The following is a 20,636-nucleotide window of genomic DNA, read 5'->3' on the forward strand; positions in this document are numbered from 1 at the left end:
GTCCAGGTCTCAGATTAGATTTTTGGTTTAATTGGAAAATGCCTTTTGAGTGAGATTATCGAACTCAGAGAGGTGAGGTTGGAGAAGATTTGTTTGGACAACAGTTGCTTTTGGCAGACCCATAAAATGCTGACTTCATTTCTCTCACTGCGATGAGAAAAAGAAATCTGTTTGGAAAACAAACGTCTGACCTAGAAAACAATGACAAAGTAAAAGGAAGAAAGTCCAACAAAAACGCCAGCGTTGCATGTGGTGGAAAAGGAAAGGGACCCACTTAAGCACCCCGTGAAACCGTCACTGCGCCTTCCTGAGAGGAGAAAGAACACACCAGGGGTGGGGACCGAGGGGACACACCAGAAGCACGTCCCAGACTTTAGAACAAAAGACTAAGTAGAATGATGTGCTTGCAGCATTCAAAAGCCGTGGAAAGATAATGTTTAGAGGAGCATAAAGCAGGAGCAACAGGACAAGCTCCCAACGTTCAAAACAGGGCCGGGCACAGTGGCTCACGCCTGTAATCAGCACTTTGGGAGGCCCAAGCAGAAGGACTGTTTGAGGCCAGGAGTTGGAGACCAGCCTGGGCAACATAGTGAGACTCCATTTCTATAAAAACTTTTAAAACTTAGCCGGGCGTGGTGGCACATGCCTGTAGTCCCAGCTACTCGGGAGGCTGAGGTGGGAGGATCGCTTAAGCCCAGGAGTTCGAGGCTGCAGTGAGCTACGATGACGCCACTGCACTCTGTCTAGGAGACAGAACGAGACCCTGTCTCAAAAAAAAAAAAAAAAAAAAGTTCAAAACAACTTCTGCTCAGGGATCTGCTAAGGCCAAACTTCAGACTGAAACAAATGTGGGAGCAAGAGGGCAGCAGGATTTCAGGATTAGGAAGTAGGATTCACAAGCTTGAGCTGCTCAGTTCTGGAGCTACAGCAGTGGCAGCCGTGAGTGTAGACAGAGGCTGAAGCAAGGGCTTCAGGTAACAGTGGCATTCAGGAGCTTCTTTCCTTCCCTTCTTCCTTCTTTCCTTCCTTCCTCTCTCTTGTTTTCTTATTCTCTCACTCTCCCATGTCTTTCACAGGCTGATTGGGAAGGAAAAGTATCACAAATCAAATCTGGAGCCTACGATGTCATTGCTGCAAATTTCTAAACTCTGCAAGGAGGCAGGGATGTTTTAAATGTCACTCGCCAGGAAAGGATACCATGTGTTTACCAGGTAGGGAAACTGGGTACCCTAATTAACCTGATGTTTGCCTCAGAACAAGTAAAAAAGTTACATATGACTGTGTCTTCATTTTAACAGGAGAAAACTGAGGTTCAGAGAAGTCAATAACTTGCTTTTATCAAAAACGAAGCTACTATTTATATTGCTATCTGACTATCTTTTATCCCTTATTTCGGAATTTATGGGTGATGTTATTGATTGGCCCCCTGAAGTCCCAGCAATGTCCTCAGTTGACTCTGGTCAGCATCTGTAGAACTAGTTGCTAGTTCCCCTCTTCTCTGTCTTGCATAAACCTCAAGGCAGTTTCGTCAGGTAAAGAATTCTACAGAATACGGATGGACCATCTAGCCAGTTCCTCCTTCAAACTGACATCTCTGCTGTTCTTCTGTAAGGAACCAGCCCTTACTTCTCATGGACCTGATTTAAGGATCATTTTTTTTTTCCTATTGGGCTGATACATTTTTGAAATGTCATGGCAGATGAAGAACAAATGTGTGTGTGTGTGTGTGTGTGTGTGTGTGTGTGTACTTTAACAAAAATTACTTCCTCAAAATTCTATCAAGACACCTAGTCAGATATAGAAAATAAATGTCAGGACATGGACTATTGGACTATAGAAGACTTTTATTTTCTTTTAAGAGATGAGGTCTTGCTCTGTCACTCAGGCTGGAGTGCAGTGGCGTCATCATAGCTCACTGCTACCTTGAACTCCTGGGCTCAAGTGATCCTCCCACTCAGCCTCCCAAGTAGCTGAGACTATAGGCACACCACACCATGCTCAGCTTAGAAGACACTTTAAGGAGAATGAGTCTCTTCTTCTTACTGCCCCTCATCAAAAACTGCCTAGTAGATGATGAAAAACTGGTGTATGTCATAATCATCAGAGACAGTTGTCAATAATGTTTTTAAAAAGCCACAATGACTATTGTCTCCAACAAAAGAGCAAGAAGGAGGCAACAAATAATAAATATACTGTCTACATCTTCTGGCCAATAAGAAAACCAAAACAATAAGCTTATTTTCACCCCACCTTTCTGGAAAATTAAGCTTCTCCACAAGGAAAGTAGGGATATCATTACTCCATAGACGGGACTGCAAGGAAAGGTTTAAAAGGCAAAGCATCATTTAGCAGAAGACAGGTGTGGTAAAACAAAGTCCGGCTCTAACATCTACTTTGAATTAGCCATAAAACACTTGATGCCTCAGTTTCTTTGCCTGCAATTTGGAAACAACCGCCTAGTATACAAGCCACATTTATATTCTTTTAATGAGTGACATATTAAGATTTTATTATCATTAAAGCAATTTAAAGTATATAATTTAAAAAATAGAAGTAATGCCCTTCTACAAAATGCTATCTTGAGCACTTAAAGGTGAGGAAGCTTACCTGGGCATCATAAAATGCAAAATAAATAAATAAATAAATAAATAAGAGGAGGAAACCAACATTTCCAAGAGCCCTTTGAAAAATAACACATCATGAAGATATTATTATTTATCAAAAGAAAAGCACAGAGAAGCTTTAGAATAGGTGTAATGATGCCTGAGATGAGGCTTAAAGTGGTTAAGTATCTTTTCCAGTATCAGATCCAGGGCATGAGGGAAGAAGTTCCAGAACATGTATTTTTTAATTACTGGTCAATGGTTCTGGTTCATCCCACAAGGCATGCTACTAACCTCTCATTGGTAAGGCGTGTGTTTTGTAGGGTTTGTAGGAATGGTGATGGATCTACTTTGATCATATGTGTGACTAACAATTACAGTAGTGTTGGCCAAGGATAAGGTGGGCTGGCGGTTTGTGGTTGTGAAATAAAGCAAGGCACTTGTCTGCAGAGGGATCTTACTAATATTTATTTCATGGATTCCTTGTTTCTTCAGCCCTTGCGCAATCACTATCCACCATCATTACCATTTACCACCATCATTACCATTTATTGAGTATTCAGTGGATGCCAAATGTTGTATCGAGCACTTTACACACAATATAATTGCATCCTTATGAAACTGGTATTACCCACTTTATAGATGAAGGAACTAAGGTTTAGAAAGTTTAAGTAACTTACTGGCGGTCACTCAGCTGCTGGAGTTAGGATTCAATTTATGGCATATTCATTTGCACTTTTTCATATGCTCTTTTGTGATTCTTTCCAGATAATTTTTCACTGTCCATAATTTTTTTTGTTGGCCAAGTAGGGTAAGTAGAGTAGGGTCCTTAATTAAGGGCCTAGCCTCAGTGTTTTAATTTCTTTGTATCCTTCTGTTAACTAGCTGTATGATTATAGACTTGTCACTGAACCTCTGTTTTCTTGTCTGAAAAATGGAAATAGCAAGTATTCTCTCTAGCTATGTTGCAAAACATACAGTTCTACAAATGTATTGATATGATGTTGTAACTATTCTCTCTATATTCTTATAGTGCCTGACAACTCACAGATATCAATGAAAACTTCTTTTTCATTAACATTTAACTTCAGGTATTAGGCATAGCAGCGTCTGCACATTAGGAAAAAAAGTGGCTGAGAACGAGAAGCTGGTCTCTTTATTTCCTTTTTCTCTTCAGTTAAATTTGATTTCACAAATGTGAAACAGCACCTATTTTTCAATCTTTCTTTAATCTTTCTTATTCACTCCCCATAACTGATCCAGAACCCCTTCACCGGGCGACAAAAGAGGTGAGGGGTTAAAGCAAGTTGTCAGGAACATATAGAAAGAGACATAAGGGAATTTATCAGGCATCTGCTATGGGATAGATACTGTGATCTGTGATATGTGTGTGTGTTCTTATCACTGAATCCTCATGTGGAAGTTAATTGATCAGAACCCAATGGGGGTGCTTGGAAAACAACGCTCGTGTCAGATATGGTCAAACTGCAAAATAACAGCTTCTGGGAATTAAGCATCATCCTTCTTAAAATTATTTAATAATTATTACAAATTCCCAATCTTTATGATCCTGCGTCTAATCTAGAAAGAGAACTCCAGTAACCTATGCCTAGAAAACCTTCCCTTTTCCAGTTTGAAAAGCTGCCTTCAACTGTGCAGTTTCTGATATCTTATTTACTCGGTAGTATTTGCTACCAGGGAAGAGGCAGCAAATTCCTCTTTGCCTCTCCCAAACTCTCAGAGCCTTGCCTACTTTGTTTGTCTCTGGATAAAATTTGCTCTAAAAGAAAAGGAAATCGACTTGTTTCCAGTGTCTGCAGATCTGTCTGCGTGAGAAGCCCCCACCAGGCCATAACACTGAATGTTCACTGGAAGCCTGCAAGAGCAACTATCAGCAGTGTGTTAAGTTCCGCAACAATGAACCCTGCGGACAGCTGTGCTGTCACTGCCTCTTACTGGTTGGAGGAACATAGTGCCAGGGGGTAGTTGTGAGAAACAGAGAGAGAGAGAGAGACAGCAAGCGAGCACAATTTGGAATAAAAATAAAATTAACTTAAGTTTAGAGAAAAGGCATTTTGTTAAAAAAAAAATTAAAATAAATATTTCAGATATAAATTTATCATTTATAAATGACATAGCCTGGACAGAAAAAGATGCAAAACTAGAGCAGAAGCCCTCATGCTGGAAGAGGGAGCTGCACGAAATGACCTTTAGCTTAAAGCAAAGGCTGATGTACAGCAAGGGATCTGTGCCAGTGCAGCTCAGGGCACAGAGAGTTCTAGCAGTTAAATTCTAAAGAAAACTTAGGCCTGAAAAAAAAAATTAAAATTCAAACAGAAAAGATAATGTGAAAGTCAAGGAAAATCAGATAAAGTGAACAAGGAAAAGGAAAAAATGTTAACCAAGCAAATTTAGTCCCTAAGTCTAGAGAAAGAAAGTAGCTGGAGACGCGTTATTTCCTGGGATCTGGATCTACGTGTTGTTTTCACCCCTTCGCCCTTTCCCCCACTTCCCTCCCCCAAACATATTCACACATAGGGCTATCAACATTTTGGACTTTAAACTTATGTTTTTGTTCCTTTTCTTTTCTTTTCCTTTTCTTTTCTTTTCTTTTCTTTCTTTTTTTTTTTTTGAGACAGTCTCACTCTGTTACCCTGGCTAGAGTGCAGTGGTGTCATCATAGTTTACTGCAACCTCAAACCTCAACCTCCTGGGCCCAAGTGATCCTCCTGCTTTAGTCTCCCAGGTAGCTGGGGCTACAGATGTGCACCACTCGTTTGGCTAATGTTTCCATTTTTTTTGTAGAGATGGGGTCTCGCTCTTGCTCAGGCTGATCTGGAACTCCTGGCCTCAAGCAATCCTCCCACCATGGCTTTCCAAAGTGCTAGTATTATAGGAGTGAGCCACTGCACCTGACCCTGTTTTCTTCTAAATGCTTTTTTTTAATTTTTTTACTTTTTTCACTTTGCCTTTCACATTAGCCAAAAATACTGGCTCCACCATCACCTGAACTTTCTCGTACCTTTTCATGTCAGGGATGGCCTCACATGGGCTAGATCTTGCTCTAAGGCTTCCAGGCTCCCTCAGCTCAGCTCAATCTTACAGACATTCTTTTCTCCCAGGTTTTTAAAAATTCCTGGTTCTCTATGTCTGATTCTCCAGCATAACTTATTCCATGAATCCCAGGAAGTTTAAAGTCTTAGTTAGGTATACAGTCTGTTCTGCTTATATTTAATTTAAAGTTAGTGGTCTTGATTACTTTTTACTTTTCTACGATCTCAAATGTCAAATGTAACTGATTCAATTTCTACACCAGACAAGTAAGCAGAAAAAGTAAAAGACCTACAGAACCAGAGGAAACTGAAGGCTCGGTAAGTAAAAAGTTCTCCTTAGCTACAAATTCCACAAAAGACGTGATGGACTGCGGATCTGATCACTAAGCCAGGAGGTAACAGCAGTTGTTTAGTTTACAGGAATTCAAAGTGCTACACCCTAAATAAGGTTCAAGAAGTAGAGAAATTCTTTTTCATAAGTTTAGGTTGAATCTTTTGAAGTCAAGAATCTTTTTCCCCATTCACAGATGATAACTGCTATTATCAATTAGTATGTATGGACTAATCACATTTCTTCTGGAAATGTGAGCCAATTAATATTGGGTTGATGTCAATTTATGAAATTCATCTGACCCCAAAATTTACTCTTTTCTTTAAAATCATTTGGGTGATGGGAAGAATATCAAAATGAATGATTTAGAAAAAAATGATAAATACATAACTCGAGATATAAATGTTAACAAGCTAAGTATCTATCCTAAAATCACTTGAAGGTTTTAAACACTCTAAAATTTCTCATAGAAGAATTTAACAATACTACAGGCTGCCAAAATAATAACGGTAACCTAGAGCATGAATCTTAAAGCATTAACCATATGTGCAAACTACTATCACTATACTTAGTTATTTAAAGTAAAATACTATTTGCTGTTTTATTATTGTCTCAAGTGGAAAAAAAAAGGAAATAAGAAATAAAGTAGAATACTATATAGCAATCAAACGGTTGAAAAGAAGATAGATACCCTGAAATTAAGCCAATAGAAACCCATATGGTCAGTGTAAATGATTTGTTTTAAGCCTCTTGCCATTAACTCAGTATGGACATAAACACTGGAAAGCACTGCTTCCTAAATAAGAGCTGAATTAAGATCTATCCAATAATAATTCAATTAGTAAAAACAGGACTATGGTTGTGTACCAATTTTCATGTTGGTCAGAGTTAAACCATTTGCCTAAATTGTTTTTATTACACGAAGGCAAATATGTCAAGAATAAAGGCAAAATTAGAACTGTTATGGGACAACCGAAAATATAATGGTAAGTTTGGTATTGGTGACATTTCCATTGTCAACACTAATCATTTGAAATCACCTCCCTTCCTATAAATGTATACCTAGCAATAATATGTATGTATGTATATATGTGTGTGTATATATATATTTGTCTTATATCAAATATGTGAATTTTTTGATCTGGAACCTCAAGTAATAATTTTCACAAGATGACTGATGTAACCAAGGCATAGAGTCTCAAGTGAACAAAGAATTGTCTTTTATAAGAGATGAGGCCCAGACTGATTCATTAAATCAAATAAAAATCTAGAATCTAGTTTCTTCTTCATTTTTATATTTAGCACATACTATAGGTGCTCCCACAACACACATTCTACCAACAGGAAAATTAAGACAGAGATAGGATCAAGGACTGGATCCAGCTGGCATAATTGATAATGGTAGCAAAGACAAACGGAATGAAAGAAACAATGCAGACTTAGCCTCTGGGGCCCCCAGACTCAGTTATTAATATATATTGGCCCTACTCATGAGAGAAAACTCATCAGCATCAAATAAGGAAAAATTTGAAATTTCTTAAAATCCATATGAGCTATTAGAATTAAGTGATATCAGATTAATGCATAATTCAAAGGTTGCATTGTGATTTTTTTCAAAAACAATGATTACTATTTATCAAGTGTCTATGAAGTACTAAATATTAATACTTAGCATTGCATAGTCCTTACTACTTCCACATTACAGGAGGGGACGTAGGGGAGATGAAGTACTTTGCCTACTGCCCTGTGCTAGAACCATGACTTGAACCTGTTGATTTGAATCTATTCATGCTACAGGATTCCTTCTACAAGAAGCACTGAAAATTTCTCTTCTGTAAGAACCTTTTGACATATATTTTTAAAAATCCCTCTGTGGCAATAAATTAAAGAGACATGATCTCATCTAATAAAGAAGCATCTTGTAGATTTATTGTTCTCTTCTAAGATTTAATTCAATTTTTTGCCAGATGATCCAATGAGTTTGGTACTCACTCTTAAGTCCCTCCTAAAGATTGACATGTAAATCGTTTTCCTTTTCCTCAGATAGAACAGATGCACACAATAAATAAGTGCAAACATTTCCATTCCAAAAAGAGCTAAGTTTACTAGACCATCTTCTTTATTTCTTTCCTTCTCCATTTTATGTAACATTCTTTAAATACATTCCTATAAATTTATCAGCCTAGTCAATTATCTGATACTTTGCTGTTTGTGGGTTGGCTATGTAATCTAGTATTTTCAACATATTTCAAGGAGACATTAAAATATTATTCTGAAATTCAAACATAGTCATGTCGCAGCTGGGTAAACAACAGTGAGTCAAAGGAGATCGCCATATCCACTTTCTTGCAAATTGTTTTCTCTATGGCTACAGTTAGTGCCTTTGCTCCCTCCCTCTCTACCTGTCTGGACAGACTTTTTCATTCCCCATGAGCAAAATTAAAGACCTTCCAACCTCAAAGTGACCTACCTGGAACTTCAGACTGAAGGCAACTGTTCTTGAGAAAGATCTACTGTAAAATCATGGGGATAAGAGGCCGACCCAATGCATGGGGCCTCTCTAGATGGCGCCATCAGAGGCCCCCTAAGATAGCACCTGCCAGCACTCTCATCAGATTGACCATCACTGTCTGGGCAGTTATTTACCTGTTTCTGTGTCTCCCTGGGGCCCGGGTGCCGTGCAGTAACAGCAGTCCAAGAAGATGACATAGTTAAGGACGTTGAAGAACAGGCCAATAATTCCAGCACTGAGAACCAGCACGGGCGCCTCTGTCTTCTGGGGATTAATGTACCTTTTGATGGCTTCGATCAGGATGCTGAACATCAGCGCCACGGCAAACACGGAGTTGCCAAAGGCTCCCACGACGTCCGCCCGCAGAAAGCCGTAGGTGCCCTTCCTGTGCTGTCTTATGTTGCTGGCCCTTACACCAAAGAAACCTATGATCATGGACACAAAGTGGGAAAGCACTGCAAAAGCATCGGAGGCCAAAGACAGGGAGTTACCTACGTAGGCGATCACAAGCTCCATCACAAAAAGGAGGATGCTAACGACACTCATGAGGAGTAAACGGAAGCTTCTTCCAGAGTATCGCCCCATGGCGGCTCGGTGCCCTGGCAGCTCTTCTTCCTCTGTGAAGGCTGAGCTGGTAGGGGAGCAGTTACAGATGTAGCGATTACAAGTCCTGGATAATCCTCCTCTTCAGCCTTTCAGCGCCTGTCATATTTGGAAATCACTTTTTATAGGCTGCTATAAAGCCATAAAACAGTTTAAAGGGCAATTAAGCCAGGGACGTCGGGTGAGCTGGGATTTATGGAAATGGAAGACACTGGCTTCAGATATGGACATGAGGGATTTTTTGTTTGTGTGTGTTTAATTATAGAAGTCAAGAGCGCCTGTGTCCTTGAACCACGGGGAAGCCCATCAGAGGCCATGGGCTTCCAGCTTCCCTGTTCTCGGTGTGCACAGTAACAGCTCTGGTGGAGCAGGTCATCCGACGTCGACAGTTACATCTTGTCTACCTGGTGTGTAAATAGTTTTGAATGCCATTTACTGCATGAAACAGGGACTATTCTAGAGGTCACCAAACCACAGAATTAGAGTAAGTGAAAAGCCAAAGGTAAAGCTAGGGTGATTTTTCTACTGCTTTGCCCACTGACCCAGAATAAACAAGCATCCCCTACTTCCAAACTTTCTCCATAAATAAGACAAGAAAAACATTTCTCATGTTCAGAAAAAAAACAAAAAAACAAAAAACCTTTAAACTGGAGGAGCTAAAGACATAATCCTGCTTAGTTTCAGGAAGAGAGACAAATGATTTAACTGATGCAAAGAAGTTTTTGGTTTTGTTTCTTAAAATCTTATAATCTGCCACACACTATAGGCCTAAAAGCTCATCAGTTCCTGAATATCTAAAACAGCAGTGGCCTCTGCTGTTTTGAGTAGCCTGCCCACTGTCAATCTTTTAAAAAAACATAGACTAATATGATTGTACCCAACCTTTTTTTCTTCTTTCTGAATCTAAAGTCTGATGGTAAATTTTACACGTCAGCTTGACTGGCCATTTGGTTAATGACACCCAAGACATTCTGGATGCGACTCGGAAGTTGTTTCTGAATGAAATTAACATTTGAATCAGTACACTGGGTGAGGCAGATCGGCCTCCTAAAACCAGTTAAGGGCCTGAAGAGAACAAAAAGGCTCACGAACAGGCAACCCCTCCTGCCTGGCTGCCTTCAACCTGGGACATGGGCTTTTTCCTACCTTCGGACTCAGACTGCAACGTGGACTCTTCTGGGTCTCAAGCCTATGGGCCTTCGGACTGGAACTACACCATCAGCTCTCTTTCTTGCTGACTCACCACTGATCTTGGGACTTCTCAGCCTTTTAATTACGTGGAACCAATTCCTTATAATAAATCTCTTTTTATATATATACTGTTGGTTCTGTTTTTCTGGCGAACCTGGACTAATACGCTGACTTTAACTAAAACCTGACAACTTAGACAGTAGCCCTAATAGTTTCCTTATCTCCAATTCAGTTAATATTGTGACAGTTAGACTTCTAACACAATCAGATTGTGAAAATTATTGCTATAAGACTGTCTCATTGATCCATTCATGCAAGAAATACTTACTAAGTGCCTACATGCCAGATGGAGTTCTAGGCTCTGGAACTCCCTGCCCTTGTGGGGCTTATATTCTACGGGGGCCAGACAGATAATTAATAAAATAAACCATAAGATGTACTGAATGTTAAATGGTAATAAGTATGATGGAAACAAAGCAGGGAAAAGCAAATGTTGGCTTCAGGATGTGTTGTAACTTTAAATAAAGTGGTCAGGGAAGAATTGGCTGAGATGTTCTTTGAGTAAAGACCTGAAGGGGGTAAGAAACTGAGTGATGCAGAGATGTGAAGGAAGATCTTTCTAGGCAGAGAGAATAATGAGCATGAGGAGTTCAAGGGACACCAAAGAGACCAGCAGGGCTGGAGAGCAGTAACCGAGGAGACGGGAAATCAGGAATAAAGCCAGAGAACTGATGGGGAAGGGGAAGGCCACGTGGGGCCCTGAGATGGGAGAATATCGAACCAGAAGAATGAGATCGAATTTGTGTTTTTAAAGAATCACTGGATGTGTTGGGATTACATGAAAGCAGAGAGACCAATTAGGAGGCTATTGCAATAATCTAGACAAAAGATTGTGGCTTAGACCAGGTGGAAAGTGGGAACATCCCGGTAGGACTGGCTGCATAATTCACAGGTTCTACTGCAAAATGAAAATGCAGAATCTCTAGTTCAAAAATTATTAAGATTGTTTAAATGGCATAGCCACTATGGAAAACGCTATGGAAAACACTATGGCAGTTTCTCAAAAAATTAAAAATGGAATTGCCATATGGTCTAGCAATTCCCCTTCTGAGTATATGTCCAAAAGAACTGAAAGCAAGACCCTAAAGAGATGTTTGTACACCCATGTTCTTAGCAGCACTATTTACAATAGTCGAGAGGTAGAAGCAACCCAAGTGTCCATCTATAGATCAAAGAATAAACAAATGGAGGATATACATACAACAGAGTATTATTACAAAAAGGAAGGAAATTCCAATGCATGCTACAACATAAATGAACCTTGAGGGCCTTATGCTAAATTGGTCACAAAAAGACAATACCATATGAGTCCATTTCTAGGAAGTCTGTACAGTCAAATTCAAATTCATAGAAACAGAAGGTAATATCATGGTGGTCAGGGGTTTTGGGAGGGACATGGGACAGTTGTTTAATGGGTACAGAGTTTCAGCTGCAAGATGAAAAAGTTTTGGAAGCTGGTTGCCCAATAATGTGAATATACTTAACACTACTGAACTGTACACTTAAAAATGGTTAAGATGGTAAATTTTATGTTACGTGTATTTTACCATAATCAAAGCAGTTTTTTTAATTATTAAGAATTTCAAGACAAGGCTGGGTGCAGTGGCTCACGCCTGTAATCCTAGCACTCTGGGAGGCTGAAGTGGGAGGGTTGCTTGAGCTCAGGAGTTTGAGACCTGCCTGAGCAAGAGTGAGACCCCATCTCTACTAAAAACAGAAAAATTAGCCAGGAGCCATGGCGCATGGCTGTAGTCCCAGCTACTCGGGAGGCTGAGCAGGAGGATCGCTTGAGCCCAGGAGTTTGAGGTTGCAGTGAGCTATGATGACCCCATTGTACCCTGAGCCTGGGCGACAGAACAAGACTCTCTCTCAGGGGGGAAAAAAAAAAGAATTTCAAGACAGCAACAGCACAGCATTAAAACAGGCACTCGCTACAACTGCACAAGTCACATTCACGTGACGCTGGCCTGTCAGGAAATACTTTGAAATTAGAGTCAACATTTTCTGAGTAATTGGATGCGAAGGAATCAGAGAAATAAAATGTCAGGATGCCACTAGGGTTTTGACCTGGAAGAGCAGGGTTGCAAGTGAGATGAAGGTAAGACTGAAATGACCGCTGTAGGAGCAGCGTTGGGAGGAGGGGTCGAAAAGATGTTCAGTTTGGTATGTCCGTTAGACATCCTAGTCGAAATGCCATGCAGGGTGCTGAATGAGCCTGGAGTTCAGGAGAGAGGTTTAGGCTGGAAGTATGTGACGTTGGGAGTTGACAATATCTAGTATTAAAAGCCCTGAGACTGGATGAGGTTACCAGAAAGTGTGAGACAGAAAAGGGAAGAAAACACGAACAGGTGAAAGGGAAGGACCAGAGAGAGAAAAGGGAAAATAGGAGAGAGAAGTGTTCTGAAGGCCAAAAAAGAATGTGTTTCCAAGAGGGAGAATCAGCTGAGCCAAACGCTGAGAGGGCCAGCAAAATGAGGACTGGAAGTGACAACGGCATTTCACGTGGTGGATGCGGGGTGGCAGGTCCCAACGTTTCTACTCTTCTTGCCTCTGTCTTCTCAGTGAAATAGAAATCACGATGATCAACGGATGATCAAAAAGGGGAAGCATGGGACATTTGAGGAGAAAAAGGTATGAAATAATTGTCTAGGAGAGTGAATGAATGAATGAGGGAAACATAGTACAATTACCTATTTACCTACATACAAAGTAATACTGATATTACCACCATTGTCTCCAGCTTCTGTATCCTCTAAAGTTCCTCATTCAACAGGTATCTTCATCACAAAATTTGGTTTTAGTGACATACTTTATTTTGAAATATCCCCATTACATGATATTTATTTAACTAAATCTTTTGTATCATTTCAGTAAAACTGACGTTCCAAACTCTCATCCGTTCCAGCAAAGTTGAACAAAGACGTTGGCTTAACATCGCCTACTGAACCGCAAGAAAAAAAGATGTGTTTATTCCTGTTATTTTAAGCCTAAGGGTGTGGCAGAGAAGGGTTAATTCTCCAGGTATTGTCATCCCCACTACAGAAGGAAAGCTCTCAGCATGCTGCTGCTGGTGATGGGGGATAATCTCACGCCCTCGTGAGGGTCACCAAGGCTATAGCCTCTTACTAACAACGCTCAGTCCAGTTCATTGCCTATCTCCCTTTTTGCTACTGATTGGTTTTGCATCTCAAATCAAACCATTTCAAGGAAATGGGAAAAATCCTGTTTGATGTTTTTTATTCACTACTGCATCCTCTGACACTGTACACAGAACAGACATTCACATTTATTTGTTAAATACATGGCTAGCATTTTCTAGACATAGTAAAAGTGACAAGCCAAGGGCCAAAGCTATGTTTGAAAATAACAGGATAGTAGTAGCTGCCTCCCCCAACTTTTTGATGGTACTGACAACCCCCGAGCACCATAGTTACACATGGCAGATGACTATTATTAACAACAAGAATCAGATGTAAATGGGGTGATCCATCCACTCCCTGGTCCAAATGCCTTCCTCCTTGCTCACTTTGTAAGTGTTCTGCGGCTGCTGATCTCAAGACTCAAATCCTCTCCAAATGAATTCCATCAGCTGCCATTATCGTCCAATTCTCATAAAGGCTTCATGTGAGTTACTGGCTTAATGAACAACTATTTTAAACATACTACTCCCATGGATGACCTAGAAATTGCTAAGATGTAGTGTAGGTACACTTGTCCCAGTGAGCAGAGCCAGCTGTAAATATGTCTTGACCTGCTTTGTTTTTGCTGTAATGAACACTAAGCACACAATCACTTTTGTGACTCAGTCGTACAGCTAGTTTATAGCTGTCACCTACAAGTAAAATAGTGCTCATTTCTTAAAGTATATTGTATGCATTCAGGTTTATGAAAGGCACCACCACTCTTGATGTATGAACTTTGAAAAAGTCCTGATAATTTAGCTAAATCTCAATTTAAGAAAAAAGCCGATTTATAAGAGGTACATTTTGGGTGAGGGATTCCTTCTTTAACATAATTACTCACTACAGAGTTTCTTTAAATACTGACTTCCTTTAAAGCAGCAAACTTCAAGCTTTGCTGTGATTAGTCCTACACATCTGAAGTTTCAAAAAATAGAGTGGGGATTTGTCTTTGCACCAGAGATGGCCACCTTCTCCAAAATGGCCAGTGGCTAGGCAAAATGTGTGGTTATTAGTCTCTAGAGCTTTTAAGCTTTTGTCATGGACTGACAACAAAAACCCTTGTCCGCTAAAAGCATTTATGTTGGTTTTCAGAAAAATAATTAGTAGCTAAAGTAACTATATATAGAGCTATATAGAGAGCTATATATTAGGGGCTACTTCCAGTTGACCCTGAAGAATTATAACCAACAATAGCTCTTACCAGTATGTGCTGGGCATTGTTCTAACTATCTTACTGTATGAGGCAGAATAACTCTACGAGATAGGTGTTAGACTCTCCATTTTACAACTGAAGAAACAGGCAGTTTACATAGTTACTAAGGATAGAGTAAGATAAAGCATTATGAACTGCCATAAATCAATAGGAAATTATGGTTCTGAGTATAAAAATGTGGCTCATATATTTCAGTTGATCTCGTTAAGCTAGGTATGTGACACACATACTCAAATATCAGTCTTGAAAGCACGCTCTATTTAATCTGCTCTCCATTGGTAATTCCCTACCAACATTAAGAACAGTTCTTTAGTGTTCTCATACATACCACACACTTTTGTGCCTTTGCATCTCTTGGTCCCTCTGCCTGGAATGTCCTTCCTCCTCTATTTATTGCAATTCTACTCATCCTTTAGAGTACAGCTCAAAATTCAAGTCCTTTTTGAAGTCTTTTCCCTCTACTGGTGTATTAATATTTATCACTACCAAGCAGAAAAGCATATTGGAACAGGGACCTGAAATAAGAGATTTACCAAGTAGACTAGAAATGAGGGACAAAAGGCACTACAGGCAAAGGACAGAGACAGGAAATGTGTTGTTTACAGGAAATCCCAAATGGATAGGTTGCAAAAGACTATGCTGGATTGGCAGAAGAAAATAACTGGATGGGTACTGAGCCGGACTAGTCTAAGGGGGTTAAATTTTATCCTGGTAAATGATGGTGGACCACAAAAGGGTTTTAAGGGGAAGAAAAATATTTTAATAAATTGTCTGTTATAGAAAAAAAAAACACTGTGGAAATGTGGAGTGGCCTGGAGAGGAAACTAAAGGACATCACAGTAATCAGCACAAGAGGTAGCGAGGTCTGAAGGCAATCTAGAGGTCTACGAAAGGGGAGACCCAAGAGACATTAGATGTAACAGAAACATGTTTTGCTGACCAAATGAACATGGATGACGGTGTGGGAGGGGCTGCTTGGGATGACTCTTAGGTTTCTAGTTTGGCTGCATTTTGGCAGTGCTAATCTTCCAGGCAGGAAATACTACAGGAGAAGGTCTAGGGGTAGAGGGTGAAATTGAGGTATTGGGGACATGTTGACCTGAACTGTTGGTGCAACACTCAAGAGAATTCAGTGTGCAGCTGGAATAGGGTCTAGAGCTCAGACCTAGAGATAAAAAGTGTTGGCGTCATTAGCCTATTCATGCCATTTGAAACTGCGAGACTGGATGAGGATGGTCAGGCAGCAGGACGAGAGGGTCAAGTATGGAAGTTTAGTACACCGATGTCTAAGAAGCAGGCCAAGGAAGAAAAGCCAGTGAAAGACTCGGAACTAACAAAAAGAGTTATAGAGGAAGGAGGGCAGGTCATAGGAATAATTTTAATAAAAAGAGTACTAACTGCAGCAGAGTGATAAGGTAAGATAAGAAACTAAGAAGTGAACATTACCTTTGGTCAGAAGCATTCTTAGTGCTCTCAGTAAAAACAGTGTTGTGGCAGCAGACGGGTGAGGAAAAGTGCAGAGTAAGAAGTAGAAGCCAGGAGGGTTGATCAGAAACTACGACCTTTTTTCCAAAGACCCAATAGTAACCAGGGAGAAAGAGAAGCTCAAGGAAAAGCTTTATTATTACTCTTCTTTTTCCACTTGTGGTTTTGCTTTGTTTTTTAAACAGAAAGATTCAAGGCAATTTTAGATTCAGTGTTAGGAGCTATGGAAAGGACGTGCTTCAAGATACAGAACACAGGGGCTAATTGGTGGTTCAAGGTCTGCAACATCTCGAGGCGTGCTCAGATCAACAACAGCTACCTAGCTTTCAACTGTCTTCACCTCTTTGTAGGAATTTCCTTGTAGCACGTAATGCAGCACATAATGCATTTCAGAAAAAAATGAGTAACATAAAACAGTATTAGTTTATGATATTTATTACTGGGGTTGTTCACAGAAAAGCCTTTTCCACAGTTAATTTGGGCATAAGAATAATTGTGTCATGTAACTTCCTTTTAGAGCTTTTATTTTAAAAAAATCATAAAACTGTATCTGAGAAGATAGTAATATCAATTTTTTAAAAAGTGAGGAGAATTGGACAGGGGTTTTTTGTTGTATCCTTTAGTAACTACGACCAAACAGGGTGTAGTACTTGGCAGGCTTCTCGCCACAGATGCACTTGGCTCCAGGCTGCAGTTCACAGAGTGGTTTGAAAGGGATGCAGAGGCTTTTAGCGCCCATGGATGGGGCACCAGGTTCAAGATCTTGATCCCTAAAATTAAAAACAAGTAAGAATTTTATTCATGTATGCTGTATATTGCTATTCCTTTCCACTGCAATGCCTCACGAGTTTGATCATTTAATTATGCTTACCTGGCAGTGGTCTTTTTGATCCAGTCTTCACAGTCAATTTCCCCACAGAATGGTATCTGAACAATCTAATAAAAAAAAGGAAAAGTATTCTGTATTTATAAAATCCTTCTATTCTATTCTATAGAAAGAACATTTGAGTTCTCTATTAAACTTATAAGCAAAAAACAGGATAGGTCTCCCAGCCCTTTCAGGCCATGATACTTTTGCAAACCTGCTAGAAACTTTGCTCAGAGGTGTAAGAGATAGGAAACAATGTTTTTCCACTATCCAATCCATCTCAATATACGCGTGAATTAGCAGCAAGGGTTGATATTACTATTCCAACAACACTGGACCATTTGAAACAAATGGGCAAGGTAAAGAAGCTGGATAGATGGGTTCTACATGAATTAAACGATCATCAAAAAAGAAATCATCTCGAAGCTTGCCTTTCTTTGCTGTCACAACATAAAGGTGAACCATTTCTACACTGTATTGTTACGTGTGATGAAAAATGGATTCTTTTGGACAATTTCAAGTGTTTGGCAAAATGGTTGGATAAAGATGAAGTGTGTAAACACAGTCCAAAACTGAATTCAAAAAAGCTAATGGTGTCTGTTTGGTGGTCCAGCGCTGGCATTATCCACTATAGCTTCATGAAACCTGGTCAATCAATTACAGCGGATGTCTACTGCAACCAATTGGATGAAATGATGAGGATGCTTGTGATTAAGCAGCCGAGACTGGCCAATAGAGACAGGTCAATCCTCTTGCAAGACCACATGTTGCAAAAAACAATGCTGCTCAAGCTACAGCAGCTGGACTTGGAAACTCTCTGTCATTCACTGTATTCACCAGACCTTGCAACAACTGACTTCCCCTTCTTCCAGGCTTTGGACCACTTCTTGCAAGGAAAAATATTCAATTCTCAACAAGAAAACACCTTTCATGATTTCATCGCCACTCGCTCTCCAGGCTTATTCGCTGCTGGCATAAGCAAGCTACTGTTAAGATGGCAAAACCATATCGATAGTTTAGGTACATACTTTGATTAATTGCACTGTTTCTTGCATGAGATATAATAAACTAAACTTTTGATTCGAAATTGGACAGTTCATATTTAATGACCTAATAGAAATTATTTGTGCAATGAAAACTAAAGCAAAAACAAACCTAGAGACATAAGAGCTGAAATAATACAAAGTTACTCCCGGCATTCAAAGTTGATATATTAGCATTTATACAAACAAAAAGCATGAAAAAATGTACACTCATAAAAAGTATTATTTAAAATTCATTACAAAAGACAGAATGGGGGAAAACTTTAATCACTGTCTCTAACTTAACAATGATAAAGTATTAAGAATTAATTACAAAGAGTATCCTTGGGTAATAAATATAAATCTGATTTCTCTGAAGCTTTTACTTCTATTAACTTACAAACATTTACAGCCATATTTTTCTAACTTTCAAAAACTTTGTACAGTAAACAAAGTCATATTTTCTTTTTCTCTAAGAAAAAAATTAAGCCTTGAGAATTCTAAAATAATAATTTTTTAAATTTAAAATGGTTGTAGAATGTGAACAAATTCAAGTTGTTATTAATTAAATGCATTTGGAGTCATAAGTGATAATTTTGTAAACAACGTCTTGATTTTTTCTAGCTTCAAAGTAAAGGTTAGATGATAAGACCTGAGATTTCTAGTCATTTGTGTTTGGCATTCATTAGTATGCAAAGATAATATGGATTTTGAGGCTATTTATTGAGCCATAAAAAGGTTTTCACTTCTTTGTTTTTGATCATTTTATATCTATGTTTTTAAAAAGACATATCTTTAGCAATATGTAATATCTTAAATTCTTTAGTAGAAGATGTTAATGAGAAGATACAGTGATACTCAAAAATCCTAATAATTAATAAAAGATTAGTAATGCATGGCAACAGTAAAAAAATATATATTATATATTAATAGCATTTATTTTTCATTAAATTAAGATTCTCTCCTTGGAAAAATACTAAAATCAAGTCCTATAAATCAGATATAAAAATTTGTTTTCATTTATACCAACAGAAGGGTAGAAAAATCAAACTTTCACCTACATTCAAAGTTCCAAAGATCCCTTCCTCCTTCTCCCCTCCTAGTAAATACAATTTTATTACAACAGCCTCGAAGATTACTTGATAGTCAGTCAACACATCTAAGCTGACTAGTATGAGGTAAGATAGGGGATGGATCTGACTACTGAATGCAAGAAACAAAATTTGCTTTCTGGTCCTATGTGCTCTTTGGACATACAACTAAAATACCACATGTTCCACTTTTGAATAGATGTTGAAATCTCCACAGCAAGTTACCTAATATTAGAATAAAAGATAACAATTCCACTAATACCTGCTAGGATTAATTTCTTTGAAAGCAATGGATTATCTGATAGTTACTCTATTGATTTATTAACTCTTAAGCAATGTCTCTAATGAACTGTGCTCAAGTGATTATCATATTTCTATAATAAAACAAAGTTTAAAATCCAATAGTTAATGGAACAAAAAAAATCATAAATAAATTACAGTGAAAGAAAACATATACTGCAGCAATGGTTATTCATTCTCTAGCCTTCTATTAAAAGTAGGCAGTTTAAGTAAAAAATTATGGAACCCAAAAAGGTGAAAGATTACAAAGGCAATAAACTAAGAAGAATAGAAAGCTAAATACTGAAGAATTATGAATCTGAAGGGGACTTTGAAATTACATATTTTGTACTTCTTTTACAGAATAGTAAATTGAGAGCCAGAGAGATAAACTTTCCCAGCTCATGCAATAAGAGCCCTACTAGTAGGTTATGACCATATAACAATTAAAAGTTTTGCCTAAATTCTTGCTCATTCTCAGCATGTAAAAAAAAAAAGATAGGAGGAAAGTGCATTAAACTGAGACAGAAGACAGCTCTAAATTCTAGCAGCAGGTCTGCTTCTGTGCAGTTGGGGATCATTTATTTAGACTCTGGCCCATGGTTTTGCACTTGTAATGTGGGGACACAGGACTGGCTGTATAATCAAATGCTAAAGTCCACAAGTGATTCATTCCAATAACTAATAACTTTGTAAATCAGAATTTCATATTTATGAAAATGTATAGTTTCAGCTAGGAACAGCTACATACACACAATACATAAAACCGACGAAATCTTGAAGAGCCATTAACTACCAGAGGTAGCCACTCATTCCGAAAAATAGGCTTAAACATGAACAGCACTGTTCTTCACATTATTCAGTAAGTTCAATTTAGAGTTGGGGTATGGTCAGGAAATTGAAAGAAACTGACTTTTCACCTTGTTTTAGGAATATGCTCCTTTTTACATTTCTAAAGCTAGAACAACGGTTACTTGTAGAAACTTAAACTGAAATAACAAAATGAAAATTTTCAATAATGAAGACATTAAGGGGCATACAGAATGCATGTTGTTTAGAAAGCAGCGTATCAAGTATGAGAAAAGGCTTTTGCATAATCAGTTCACAAGGACTATCCAAAAATGGTATAATGTTATAATGCTT

The 20,636-nt window shown here is 38.7% G+C and overlaps 2 protein-coding genes across 2 annotated transcripts in view; both read right to left on the bottom strand.

The window, feature by feature from the left end:
- SLC30A10 (solute carrier family 30 member 10) overlaps positions 1 to 9,084 on the bottom strand; it is a 32,726-nt gene extending 23,642 nt beyond the window's left edge. The window contains exon 1 of the mRNA XM_045536022.1: positions 8,634 to 9,084. Within this exon, the coding sequence (XP_045391978.1) occupies positions 8,634 to 9,084 (451 nt within the window). The remainder of the gene's footprint in view (positions 1 to 8,633) is intronic.
- A 7,568-nt stretch (positions 9,085 to 16,652) lies between these two features.
- Positions 16,653 to 20,636, bottom strand: part of EPRS1 (glutamyl-prolyl-tRNA synthetase 1) — a 66,291-nt gene continuing 62,307 nt past the window's right edge. The window contains exons 31-32 of the mRNA XM_045536326.1: positions 17,105 to 17,169; positions 16,653 to 17,003 (exon numbers count right to left, since the gene is read on the bottom strand). Of these exons, the coding sequence (XP_045392282.1) occupies positions 16,853 to 17,003; positions 17,105 to 17,169 (216 nt within the window). The 3' untranslated portion in view covers positions 16,653 to 16,852. The remainder of the gene's footprint in view (positions 17,004 to 17,104; positions 17,170 to 20,636) is intronic.

This window comes from Lemur catta, chromosome 23, assembly GCF_020740605.2.
Source record: "Lemur catta isolate mLemCat1 chromosome 23, mLemCat1.pri, whole genome shotgun sequence".
Taxonomy (NCBI): Eukaryota; Metazoa; Chordata; class Mammalia; order Primates; family Lemuridae; genus Lemur; species Lemur catta.